At 57.2% G+C, this 12,366-nt stretch overlaps 3 protein-coding genes across 4 annotated transcripts; 2 read left to right on the top strand and 1 right to left on the bottom strand.

Annotated features, from left to right (window-relative positions):
- Positions 1-44: 44 nt before the first annotated feature.
- Positions 45-2,654, bottom strand: CIDEB (cell death inducing DFFA like effector b). 2 transcript variants are annotated; one of them, XM_028114930.2, is made up of 5 exons: positions 2,614-2,654; positions 2,165-2,309; positions 1,129-1,278; positions 712-902; positions 45-546 (listed from the first exon to the last, which is right to left on the bottom strand). In XM_028114930.2, the coding sequence occupies exons 1-5, from the start codon at positions 2,652-2,654 to the stop codon at positions 408-410; spliced, it is 666 nt and encodes a 221-aa protein (XP_027970731.1). In that variant the 3' UTR covers positions 45-407. The 2 variants fall into 2 exon arrangements, with proteins under 2 accessions (XP_027970731.1, XP_087880785.1); XM_088024659.1 differs by lacking the exon at positions 1,129-1,278.
- A 707-nt stretch (positions 2,655-3,361) lies between these two features.
- LTB4R2 (leukotriene B4 receptor 2) lies at positions 3,362-6,303 on the top strand. The gene is made up of 3 exons (XM_028114753.2): positions 3,362-3,670; positions 4,782-4,879; positions 5,220-6,303. The coding sequence occupies exon 3, from the start codon at positions 5,230-5,232 to the stop codon at positions 6,301-6,303; it is 1,074 nt and encodes a 357-aa protein (XP_027970554.2). The 5' UTR covers positions 3,362-3,670; positions 4,782-4,879; positions 5,220-5,229.
- Positions 6,304-9,068: 2,765 nt separating this feature from the next.
- LTB4R (leukotriene B4 receptor) lies at positions 9,069-11,109 on the top strand. The gene is made up of 2 exons (XM_028114877.2): positions 9,069-9,226; positions 9,837-11,109. Exon 2 carries the CDS (start codon positions 9,893-9,895, stop codon positions 10,883-10,885), a length of 993 nt encoding a protein of 330 aa, XP_027970678.1. The 5' UTR covers positions 9,069-9,226; positions 9,837-9,892; the 3' UTR covers positions 10,886-11,109.
- Positions 11,110-12,366: the final 1,257 nt, after the last annotated feature.

Genomic DNA, 12,366 nt, shown 5'->3' with positions numbered 1-12,366 from the left:
TGTTATTTTGGGGAGAAGGGTATAAAGAAATCGAGACAAAGTCAAAGAGGGCTGAATTCAGTGCATTGGGAAGCTTAGGGACTGGAGGAGGTGCAAAGAATCTAGATGTAGCAATGATCAGGGTGGAATCGAGATGCTTGGGGGATGGGCCTGTGGCCTTTCAGGGTAAGTGGGAGGCCGGAAAGATGGCTGGGAAGGGAACAGCATTCTTCAGGAAAGGGTATAGGCTAGACTGGAAGGCCTTATGCTGATGGGGCCTGTAACAGTGGGGTCAGAAGACAGTGGGGAAATCCGGTGAGTCATCTCATCTGCACTGTCCTCCCATCTCCAAAGCCAATGCTGTCACAGTCCTCACAGTATGTCTCTTGGAATGAGTCTAGGGGCAGAAAGCAGCTCAGAGCCCCTTCTCAGTAGGGATGGAGGCGACCCTGCTGCTGCCAGTGCCACTGCTCGGCCCCTTCTACTACATGGCGAAGGCTGGAGGCAATTCCCAGCAGCATATGGCCCAGGCCTTGCAGCAGTGCAGAGGTCCAACGGAGGAGCTCCCTGAAGGGCAGAGACAAGATGGAGTCAGATGGGTGGGGGAACCTGGGAGGAGGCCATCGAGGGGGTTTTCCACAAGGGAGAGCTAATGGGGTAGGTGAGTGCAGAAGGAATTAGGGGGGCTGCAACTGTAGGGGGATGGGGAAACATGACCTGTTGGTCTCTGACCTGAGTACTTTCTTTGGGCCGAGTCCTTGAAAGTCACAACTCATGGAGTAGAGCCCGTAGAACGTGGCTTTGATATTGAGGCTGCCAAAGAGGTCTCGAGGGTTTTGCTTGTATACGTCGAAGGTGATGCGGGCGATGTCCTTGCTGTGCTTGGGCTTCTCCCGGCCCAGGCCATATGACAGCATGCCACTCTGTAGGGCACTTCCATCAGTACAGTGCACCCTCCCACCCTGGCACCCACCACTATTCCCCATCAGCACTAGGTCAGACCCACCCTTCCCCGGACCGTTTGACCCCTTATAAGGTGTCCTTGGCAACTCCTCGCCTCTCCCAGTGTGTCTGCCCCAGGATCATGGTTGGGCTAGAGAAGCTCGAGAGAGACTGGTGGCTGACGACAGCCCCACTGTGGCCTCTCACCCTGCTGGGGCTCCAGTTCTGCCCGCACTCCAGCACCATCAGGCATGTGTCATCCTCCAAAAGCTGGAAGAAGTCCTCACTCTCCACAGCGGTCCCATCCTCCTCCAGCACCAGTGTTAGCATCCCTCTCAGCAGCAGGGCCTCCAGTGCCTGCCCAGCCACAGGAAGCAGGAGGGAGAAGGGGCAGAGCTTAGCCATGCCCCTCCCTCCCCAGCTACCCCACATCCGTTGGTTGGCCCTAGATGCTGGCTGATACCCCAACTCTACTTCCTGGAAAATTGCCATCCCTTCAAATGGCTCCAGCTCTTGGTGTTCTTCAGTTGCTGGGGGACCCTCACTAAGGGCTGACTTCCTATTTGCTCCTATGTCATTGTCCACATCACCGTCTTCTCCCCTGTACCCCTTCGAGCCATTCCTATTGGCTTGGAATTGAAAAGCTTGCTTGCTTCTGTTGAGGTCCATCCTTCGGTCTTATCTCCAGTGTCCTACCTCACTGTCCTCACCCTCAGAGAGCCCTCCCAGAACTGTTTTCAGTAATAATGACCCTTAACATTTTTGAGTCTTCATTAGTGTCAGGCATCTATCTATGGAGTACTTTACATACATTGTCCTCCCTGACTCCTTCCAACAACTCTAGGAGGAAGGTGTGTCATTATTCCCTTTCTGTAGATGAAGAAACTGAAGTTTTGATAGACTGAACAACATCCTACAGTTTGACACTAGCAAACCAGCAAGTCCTGATAGAATCAGGCCTTGAACTTGATTTGTCATACAAATCGACACTCCATACTGACTTCTGAATGCCATCCCTCCAACCCTCCCTATCCACTCCTTCCTCTACGCCCTGGAAAAGAAATGAACTGACCTAAATACAGCATTGGTCATTGGGCTGACCGCGCCTCCCCCCCCTTTTAGCCCTTAGAGGGAGGGGCAGCCATGTAACTAACCTCAGCCTTTCTGTTCACTCCAAGTTCTCACTCTTCTCTAGCACCCTGGCTGCCCCTGCAATAGGAACTTAGGGATTTGGCTCACTTACCTTGTCTAGCAGTTCCTGGCGGGTGGCAGCTGTCAGACCTTTCCGGGTGCTCCGCTTGTGATCACAGACTCGGAAAGGTCGCTGGGGTGGTGGAGCTGAAGTCCAGACTTTCCGGCCAATCTCAGAGCTCATACTGGATACTGACCTGGTAGTTGGCAAGAAAGGTCAAGAACTGAGGAGTTTGGCGACTGCAGGGGGGATGACTGGGGATGGGGTGCTTGGAGAGTTAGGGAGGGATCTAGGTTTGGAGATCAGAGTAGCCTAGGGAGAGAGGGAGAGAGGAGGGGTGGTCAGTGGTGGTTCCATAGCTGGACAAGCCCACTGCGGAAAGTGGGGGCGGGGAAGGGAAGGGGTATGTGAGTCTCTGAGTCTCCCAGGGGGCTGAGTGGAATTTTGTTGCCATGCACTATCCTCAGAGTTGGGGGGTAGAGAGGAGGGTTAGAAATCACCTGAGCAGACCACTGGGGTTTAGGGATGAGAGGTACTCCATGGTGGAGGGAAGGAGCAGGAGAGTTGCCTGTCCCAGTGAGTTCTAGGCTGGGTGGTTCTCCGCTGTGCTGGGGCTGAAGTGGTGGTGTTTTCTGTTACAGAGCTAGGATCTCAGCCCCAGTGAGGTGGGGGATGAGTCACCCCGGACTCTGGCCCCCCCTGCCAGGCCAGTAAGAGGGGCAAAGTCCAAGGGGAGGGAAAGGGGAGGGGCCTAGATGGGATCGTGGAGGAGGGATGGAGGTCCAGAGTTGCCGCAAAAGTCACAGAAGCTTGGGTGTGTGTGTGTGTGTGTGTGTGTGTGTGTGTGTGTGTGTGTCTGGTGGCGGCGTGTGCTGAGGATAAATGGGAACAGTGTAAGAGGATGGGATGGGATGTGACCTCTGGTCTTTTTCTTTCTATGGAGAGAATTTCTAAGGATAGTTTCGGGCTCCCAGTCCTTGAGAAGTTGCATTATGTGGGATTTGCACTGAACTTGCCGCCACCTACTGTGAAAGCCACAAACTGCAGCTTTAGCAAAAGGGAGGCCAGGCTGAGGGTGGGATTGTGGGCAGGGCTTGGACATAATGAGGGGTAAGGCAGTGTGCCAGGGTGGGCGGTGAGGGGAGAATGGATCCTGCTGCACGGATCCAGGATTACCAGGATCCTGGCAGGGACCATGGACTTCCTGCTTCCCTGCTTCTTCCTCCCTGATCTAGGGGAGGGACCGGCTTTGTTCTCCAGAACGGCTTGCTTTAGCCACACTGGACTGGTCACTTTCTCTCTCACCTTTCACTTGGCCACTTAATGGGCACGAAGGAGATGTGAAGGGGGGGGTGTCCTTTGAAGACACTGAGACTAGCTTTTGGTGCCCTGAGTCTGCTCTGATTTCAGCGACAGTTGTGGTGGACATTTGTCTGGAAGCTCAGACTCTCACTAAGGCTGAACCCATCACATGAGTGTGAATCTCTGCTTTCCTGCCTCGGGGTCCGAAGCTATGGCAGCCCACTCAGACTCCTGACAAGTACAGGCTGCAAATGTGTATAATACCTCCAGGACAGCCCTCAGACCATGGGGAATACAAGCTGGGCACCAGTGTCCCAGTCTTCTGTCTTTCTGGGAGGTGTTCTGTGTACTTCTGAGAGCTTCCTGATCCCTACTGAAGGGACCCAACAACATATTCTTCCTGGCTCTCTTTTCCCCTCTTCTGCCCTGCTCCCTCACTCCTGCTTCCAGAGCTGACCTGCCAGATGCAGGATTACCTGTACCCAAGCCCTTAATTCAGGCTGTGCTTTGGAAGTAACCCAAACTGAGACAATACTGGCGTCCTGGCTCCTTGGGAGCCCCCCAGTTCCAGCTGTTGACGGGGCAGGGATCTTTCCCCTTACCTCCACCTTATCAGTGTACCAGGTCCCCCTAGAATGTCTTCATTTCCAGGCTTTGCCTGACTTCTTCACCCAGAGAAGGCTTCTTGTCGGTATGTCTCTACCAATGCACCGATTCTTTTCTTCTTATCTTGTATCCTGGTACAGCTCGGTAGTAGGGTCTCTTGGAGGTTGTGTGTTATGATTCCTCAAGGAGGTTATAAGCCCCTTGTACCTCCATGCATCCTCCAGAACTCAGCACCGTGACTGGAAGCTGTAAATGACAGCCCAGTGAGAGCCCCCCCCCCCGGGGAGGGGGGGGAACGACTGGGACAGGGCCTAAGGTAAGAGATAAGAAGAGTAGGTAGGAAACTGAGGGAAAAGGGGGCTCACCTGGATCAGAAGTCTGGAAATGGGCCAAGATAGAGCAGCTGGGGGAATGAGTAGTTTGGGTCACCTTCTCTGCTGAGTGCTGGCCAGGGAAGCCTGAGAGCATATAACAGGCAGGTGGCAAGGTTGGGGCAACTGGGGCCAGAACTGGGGGGAGGCATGAGTGCAGATGCAGGACCCAGAGTCAGGACTCAGCAGTGTCCCTACTCACCTACATGATCTGGGAATCTTATCTGTACCCTGCAGCTTATCCTGTTTCCTAGGGAGGCGGACTCTCACACGCCTGGGCGTGTTAGTGATGGGAAAGAGTAGAGTGCAGGAGGGGCCCCAGTGAGAGGCCCGAGAAGAGCCCCACCTTGGCCCTCCCCCTTCTCGTCTCACACTGCAAACCTGACAAGCACAGGTTAGGAGTAGGCACCTCTCCTGCTGCTGCTGTGCCTTTCAGCTTCCCAGGCTCCTCACGGGCCCACCATCCTTCTAGCTCCCGGCTGGGTAAGTAGCTCTGCTCATGCATGTTGACTTCCCACCACTCACGTTCCGCTGAGGTAGAAGCAATGGGGCTGGACAAAGGAGGGGCCCAACTAAAGGGGGTGGAGATGGAGGTCGCGAGAGTGGGAACCAGGAGTCAGGCCTGGGGAGGTCAGCTGACCGACAGCAGGGCATTTGGGTTCCAAGAAGTAGTGTTTGAGTTGGGGCTAGGGTCGGCCAAGAAGTAGTGTTTGAGTCAAGGCTCCGAGACGGAGGACAGGGAGGTGGGAGGAGACAGAGTCCCTAAATGCCTTCTATGGCCCTTTCCGTCTCCCCCCCCCCTGCCCCGTCCCCCCTCCCCCCGGTAGGTGCAGAAGAATGTTGGCCTGCTACCGGCCCCCGGGGAACGAGACGCTGCTGAGCTGGAAGGCCTCGCGGGTCACGGGCACGGCCTTCCTACTGCTGGCGGCGCTGCTGGGGCTGCCCGGCAATGGCTTCGTCGTGTGGAGCTTGGCGGGCTGGCGGCCCGCACAGGGGCGACCGCTGGCGGCCACGCTCGTGCTGCACCTGGCGCTGGCCGACGGCGCGGTGCTGCTGCTCACGCCTCTCTTCGTGGCCTTCCTGGCGGGGCAGGCGTGGCCGCTGGGCCAGACGGGCTGCAAGGCCGTGTACTACGCGTGTGCGCTCAGCATGTACGCCAGCGTCCTGCTCACCAGCCTGCTCAGCCTGCAGCGCTGCCTGGCCGTCACCCGGCCGTTCCTGGCGCCCCGGCTGCGCAGTCCGGCCCTGGCCCGCCGCCTGCTGCTGGCCGTCTGGCTGGCCGCGCTGCTGCTCGCCGCCCCGGCCGCCGTCTACCGCCACGTGTGGGGAGACCGCGTGTGCCAGCTGTGCCACCCGTCGCCGGCCCACACCGCCGCCCACCTGAGCCTGGAGACGCTGACGGCCTTCGTGCTCCCCTTCGGGCTGGTGCTCGGCTGTTACGGCCTGACGCTGGCGCGGCTGCGGGGTGCCCGCTGGGGCGCCGGGCGGCACGGGACGCGGGTGGGCCGGCTGGTGAGCGCCATCGTGCTCGCCTTCGGCTTGCTCTGGGCCCCCTACCACGCGGTCAACATTCTGCAGGTGGCGGCCGCGCTGGCTCCGCCCGGAAGGGCCCTGGCGAGGCTGGGCGGGGCGGGCCAGGCGGCGCGGGCTGGAACTACCGCTTTGGCCTTCTTCAGCTCCAGCGTCAACCCGGTGCTCTACGTCTTCACCGCCGGGGATCTGCTGCCCCGGGCAGGCCCCCGCTTCCTCACGCGGCTCTTTGAGGGCTCTGGAGAGGCCCGAGGGAGCGGCCGCTCTAGGGAGGGGACCATGGAGCTCCGAGCTACCCCTAGGCTTAAAGTGGTGGCGCAGGGCCGGGGCGATGGAGACCCCGGGGGCGGGGTGAAGGACAGTCAGGGATGGGAACCTTGACACCAGACCCTACAACCGGGCCTGCCTCTTCCCTGTCCCCTTCCATCGTCCCTCCCCCAGAACTCAGGGAACCACTCTGGAGCGTTTGGGGACCCTTCTCTGGCCACAGTTTGGATCTTTCTGGGCAGAATTATACCCCTGGGGCAGGCCCAGGTACCTCCAAACAGAGGGACTGCAAATGGTGATGGTACTGTGTGCTTGCAGGTTGGCATGTGCCTCTGTGCCAGAGCTGCTGACTTGCTGCCAAGAGCTACTGTGAAATACACTGGGGGGGGGGGCGGCATTACATGATGGCATAAGCATGCCCCCGCTGGTAGTTCGTCATGCCTGAGTTGTACTGAAGCCACCTGGTTCTCTCCTGGGTCAGCCCGAGGCTGGGCACTGCCAGCCTTCAGTGGCATCTTGACTTGTCCTCCCCAGCCCAGGTAGCCTGGGTCTCCCAGGCCAACCTATTGAACCACTCTGGAAATAAAGGGAGAAAGCGGAAGGAAAGGTATGGGTGCTTGAATGAGGGATGGGGGTGGGATCCATTCTCTGGGGTCTGCAAGAGCCGAGTGGAGAAAAACCTGGCTTTGGAAAGGGAAAGATAATCTGTGGGGTTTGAGAGGATAGTTTTCCTGTCTTGCAGTTGGTACAGCGGGGGAAGGAGCCCTGGGCGTCAGATTTGTCTTCCTCTCTGAATCCAACTCTTCCCCCAAAGGTCACCTGACTCAAAAAGGAGCCCAGGAGCAGGCACATGCTCACCCCTGGGGACGTTTGGGGCTTGGAGCTGAGCAGGTATGGGGAGTGGTGTGGATGGCTGGAGGACAGGAGAGTTTTTCAGGGAGGTGCCCCCTCTCCTTTGTCTCCTTTTTCTTTCTGCCAAATCTTGACTCCTCCCAAGACTGCTAGCTGTTGCTCAGCACCCTCCAATACTTCTTGGCCCCCATCTTTTGGAGTCTCTCCATCTCTAGGTCCTAAAGCTGTTCTGGATCCCAACACTTTTGAGTTTGAGGATGTAGGATAGGATTCTTTATTAGAGGGTGTCCACGTGCACACACATGCGGTCACTAGCGTGACCGACTCGTCCTTGTTTGCCCAAGGCTTTCCCAGTTTTAGTGCTGAACATCTCTTGTTCCAGTCCTCTCAGTCCTTGGCAAACTCTGATGGCCGTTTACGTGAGTGCTCCCTCGGGACCATCACCCCAGGTTCTGCATTAGTGACTGTTTACACCACCCAGGCAGAGGCCAAGAAACAACAGACGAAATTCAGTCCTCAGGGTCATGCCAGGGCCACCCAAACTGGGGCGGAAGTGGAGCTCTGGATTTGGGGGGCAGGAAGTATGCTTAGAGTATCTAGTCTGGGGTGGAGGAAGAAAGGCCATTGAGAGACATGGAGGTGGGGAGTAGTTTGGGAGAGGCAAAGACAACCCAGCTTCTGCCAGAAGGAGCCTCTGGTTAACCCTGGAGCTCTGAGCCAGAACTTTCATCCCCAAACACCGACAGCAGGGGCTTCTTCCTGTTCTCATGTGCCGGGGCAGAGGCTCCCCAACTTCCTCTCTTCCATAGTCCCCGTCTCACAGTATCTGTGGTCAGAAAGCCCTTCCTCAACTCTGCCTTCTTGCTGCGGTTTCAGCCCATTTCTTTGCATCACATCCTCTGCCTCACAGCTGCTGGGTCTGCTCTGCGCTGGCCTTTTCTCAAAGCAGAGAAAGTGGGCACGCTGTGAAGGGTAAGGGACCGCAGTGACCACCATCACATGCCACGTCTTTCCTGACAAGTGACAGAGTTGGCAGGGAAGCAGGAAGGCTCACAGTCAGACTGAAGGAAAGACTTCTCAGATCTTAGCCCCTGCAGGAGAGGTCACAGGGGGAGACTGCCCTCCCTCCAAGAAGGGAGAAGAGTGACCATTTGGGAAGGCTGTTCCTCTTTGCACATTCCTGGTTGCCCCTCCTGGCAGGGCAGGTGTGAGGCATCACTGCCCCCACCTCCTCTCCCTGTGCTCAGGCTCCACCTTTTCTGTGTGTCTGAGGTGGGACTGGACAGCCAACTATGGGAAGGTACAATAGAGAGGGCGCCAACCTCTTTGCCCAGTGCCCAGATCTTAAATCCAAATTCATGTGGCAGGCAAGCCACACAGGCAAGTGTAAGGCAAGTGGCTGGGGAAGGGCGGAGAAACCGGCATTCTGTGCGATTCTAAGGAGATCCTTTGGACTTTGGCTTCTGCCAAAGGGAAGGGAGAACTGACTGACCTAGAGCTGAAGCAACCCTTTTAAGTGAAGGAATAGATTTGGGTGCTGAAAGAGGGCCCTCCCCCTCCCCCTCCACTCATGGCTTGAATCCAAGCCAAAGACAGGGTGCTGTCCTGATGTTACCTAAACCCAAACCCATAACCTAGCCACAGGTCTAACCTACGCTTCCTATTGATCTAAGAATCTGCATTATTTACACAACGTATAAAGATACCCAACATTCCTGCCTCTCCATCTGAGGCCATTTCCCTTCTCTGGCTTCCCTCCCTCCTCCTGTATGACAGTTTATTACTCTGTCCAATTCTCCGGTCTAGACCTGCATCTGAGGGCACACCCCAGCCTACTCACTCCCTCACCCCCCCTTTCCTCTCATTCCACCTTCCTGGGCTCTTCTCATCTGGTCCCACCCATGAGGAGTCTTTCTCCCTGCTGGGCTCTTCGGGAACACAAAGACTATCTCCCCTCCCCTCCCCCAGTGAAGGGAGGGCTAGGAGTGTCAGCCCCACCCTCAGGAAGATGTGCCTTCCCCCTCCTCTGCTTCTTGGTACTTCCTCTCTGGCGGACTTAGCTGACAGCACCCAGACCTGGGGCTGGGACCCTGGAACTGGGGCTGACCTGGGGATAAGCTGCGCCACTCTGCCCTGACCTTGGGATTGGCACCAGCTTCCAACCGGTACCCGGCAAAGCCTGGAAGTAAGTATCCTGGGAGCAGGGGAGGTAGGGGTGGGGCAGGATACAACCGTGAGAGAAGGTGCAAAGGAATTTCCAAAGAAAGCCTGACCAGTGGTAAAAGGACCAGGGAGGACTTGTTCTTGTCTCCTATCCACAAACTCCTCCCCATGCCTGTTATTCCTGGTGGGCCCTGGGCAGCTCTGGAGTCGGCAGGTGACTGGGGGAAGTCGACGGGACTGAGGGGGCTAAGGGCCTGGCAGGTGACAGAGGAGCTAGGCTTCTGAGGGGTGCAGCTTTGGTAAGGAAGGCCCCCCGCCCTGTTTGGTTCTGGGTCTCAGAAGGGAAGGAGGCAGAAAGGGTATGGAAATGCTGCTGCTGTAGCTCTGTATTTGGCAATCGGGTCTGTGGGCAAGAAGGAGCCCCATCGTCCAGTTAGAAACCTGTCTTTGTGCTCTGCCAGATCCCCTGAAGCCAGGTCCGTTGATGAAGGGATGAAGGCAGTATACTGCAGAGGTGCATCTGCTGCTGCTGATCTTGGAGACGGACCAGAGTCCTCAGGCTAGGTGTATCCAGGGCGGGAGGAAGCCTCGGGCCCCCTACCCTCATGCCTGTGTTCGCCCTCACTCTCCAGGTCCTTGCAGTGGCCACGGACACTACATCTGGGGCAGTACCTCTTCACTAGGTGTCATGTTCATCATTCCCTTGACTATCGTCATACTGTCAGTGGCGCTGGCTGTGGGGCTTCCTGGTAACAGCTTTGTGGTGTGGAGCATCCTGGTAAAGATGCGGAAACGCTCTGTCACAGCCTTGCTCGTGCTGAACCTGGCCCTGGCGGACTTGGCTGTATTGTTCACTGCCCCCTTTTTCCTGTACTCTGTGGCCCGCAGCACCTGGGTGTTTGGACTGGTTGGCTGCCGCCTGTTTCACTATACCTGCGGAGTCAGCATGTACGCCAGCGTCCTGCTGATCACGGTCATGAGTCTGGACCGCTCGCTGGCGGTGGCCCTCCCCTTTGTGTCCCAGAAGTTTCGTACCAAGGCCGTTGCCTGGTGGGTGCTAGCAAGCATCTGGGTGATGTCCCTTCTGCTGGCCACACCCGTCATCATGTACCGCACACTGAACAACCAGACCCTGTGCTTCCTGAACTACTCCAGCGAACGAGCCAAGGCATTCCATCTGCTCTTCGAGGCCTTCACCGGCTTCCTGCTGCCCTTCCTGGTGGTGGTGGTCAGCTATTCGTACATCAGGCTCAGGCTGCAGGCCCGGCGCTTCCGCCGCAGGCGCCGCACCGGCCGCCTGGTGGCGCTCATCATCCTGGCCTTCGTCGCCTTCTGGCTGCCCTACCACGTGGTGAACCTGGCCGAGGCCGGCCGGGCGCTGGCGGGCAGGGGGCGGGGGCCGGAGCCGAGGGGAGACCCGCTGCTCCTGGCGCGCTATGTGTTCATCGCGCTGGCCTTCCTGAGCAGCAGCGTGAACCCCGTGCTGTACGCGTGGGCCGGCGGCGGCCTGCTGCGCTCGGCCGGCGTGGGTTTCGTGGCCAAGCTGTTGGAGGGCACCGGCTCCGAGGCGTCCAGCGCCCGCCGCGGGGGCACCCTGGGCCAGACGGTGAGGGGCGCCCCCGCCCCTTCCGAGACCGGCCCCTCCGAGAGCCTCGCGGACTCCATCGACGCTCTCCAGTGAAGCGAACTGAACTAGGCCTGGGGGTTGCTGGTGGAAGGACGCTGGCTGTCCTCGCGGCTCGGCCGAAGGCTCCCCACGTTGGCCTGACCCAGTTTACCCCGAGGCGGAGGCGGAGGAGAACCGCTAGGAGGGTGGAGCGGAAGAGGAGGGAGGGGCGGGGCAGGTAAGGGCAGAGTGAAAGCCCGGAGCAGCTTTGCAATTAAAACTGGTCTCACGTTGGGTCAGCCCTGTGTGTGGGGCGCGCGCATTAGGGGCGAGAGGCGTGCCCCGGCGCGCTCTTGCGGCGGTGGGGTTGGGGGGGTGAGGTCCTTCTCAACAGTTGAGAGGCACATCCTTTAGTTTCCCGTGATTTTCGGTTTGGGAAGGGACACAAAGAGAACCCAGAACCCCCTCTCCTGCCCCATTCTGAGGCAGGTGCTCTGCAGGTAATACTTAGAGCAACACAGGGCTACAGACCCCTGAAGGAGCTGACCAAGGAAGGCCACTCATGTGGCTTATCACTCCAGACTCCCTGAATTAGCAGATGTTCTGAGTACACATAGCACTGCTGTGGGACCTCTACCCTGAAGCTTGTGATAGGTATCACTGTTACCATGACTCCAACTTCCTGCTACTCATCTTTGTCCTTTCAGTGGGCAATGTTCTAAGGGGACGCCTCCCTTCCCTCCACCTCCCAAGGACGTCTCCCCTGAAAACAAAGTCATCAGGTTTGGGACCTGGAATTCTGCACGTCAGCTTTCTGCCAGCACCCAAAATACACTCTGATGCCCTCTGTGACCCTGGTCACTCTTAGGAAATTAAGATTCCCACAAGTGAGAGGGTTAAGTCATTCTTTCTGAGGGATGACTGTTTTAGAGAGCCTCAGACTGGCTCTGTCCCAACAGCATTTTAGGAAGATGGTAGCAGAAGTGGCTGCAGAGTACTTTTTGAATCTCTCCCATAAGGAAAGAGCAACTAGGAGAAAAACCAAGAATCCATGTGCAACATCTGTAACAAACCTAGGGTGTCAAGATATCGCTCACAGACCCCCAAATTTGAGCAGGCAGGAACGAACCAAGGATGCTTCAAGACCCCCATAATATCAGCACCTGCACAGAAGGATGCAGAAGGAAGCAAGAGGGCATCTGAGGGACCTGAGAACAAGAGAACCCCAAAACTGTCTACAGGTCTTGGCTGGAAAGCATGGGTCAATCTGACAGCAGCAGCTGAAAACAGGGAGGGACCTGACAGATCATTTCCCAGGCCTCTCGCGCCCATGCTGCCTAGGAAGCACAGAGTAAGTGCTTACTTAGTGTTTATTGAATGAATAAAGGTCAAATGACACTTTCCTAGCCATTCCTTCCCAGTATTTGTGGGTGGGGAGCAGGAAAGGACAAATCCTTATTTTGAGTCATGTGGCTAAAATTCTTTACACTTCCGAGGTGTACAAAATACTGGAATCAGGCAGGGAGGCTGAGGCAGTCCTCTTCCTGAGCTTGTGA

Source organism: Eumetopias jubatus, unplaced genomic scaffold (assembly GCF_037043125.1).
Source record: "Eumetopias jubatus isolate StellerSeaLion01/CBP00866 unplaced genomic scaffold, mEumJub1_p1.0 scaffold_7, whole genome shotgun sequence".
Lineage (NCBI taxonomy): Eukaryota > Metazoa > Chordata > Mammalia > Carnivora > Otariidae > Eumetopias > Eumetopias jubatus.
The sequence above is the reverse complement of the archived record's forward strand: the minus strand, read 5'-3'. Positions and strand labels throughout refer to the sequence as shown.

Excerpts from the sequence above, each read along its gene's own strand:
- CIDEB (XM_028114930.2), bottom strand. The coding sequence starts at position 2,654 with ATGGAGTACCTCTCATCCCTAAACCCCAGTGGTCTGCTCAG. Across the intron at positions 903-1,128 it reads AGAACTGGAGCCCCAGCAGG|AGTGGCATGCTGTCATATGG; the intron begins GTGAGAGGCCAC and ends AGTGCCCTACAG. Across the intron at positions 547-711 it reads GGCCCAAAGAAAGTACTCAG|GGAGCTCCTCCGTTGGACCT; the intron begins GTCAGAGACCAA and ends TCTGCCCTTCAG.
- LTB4R2 (XM_028114753.2), top strand. The coding sequence starts at position 5,230 with ATGTTGGCCTGCTACCGGCCCCCGGGGAACGAGACGCTGCTGAGCTGG.
- LTB4R (XM_028114877.2), top strand. The coding sequence starts at position 9,893 with ATGTTCATCATTCCCTTGACTATCGTCATACTGTCAGTGGCGCTGGCT.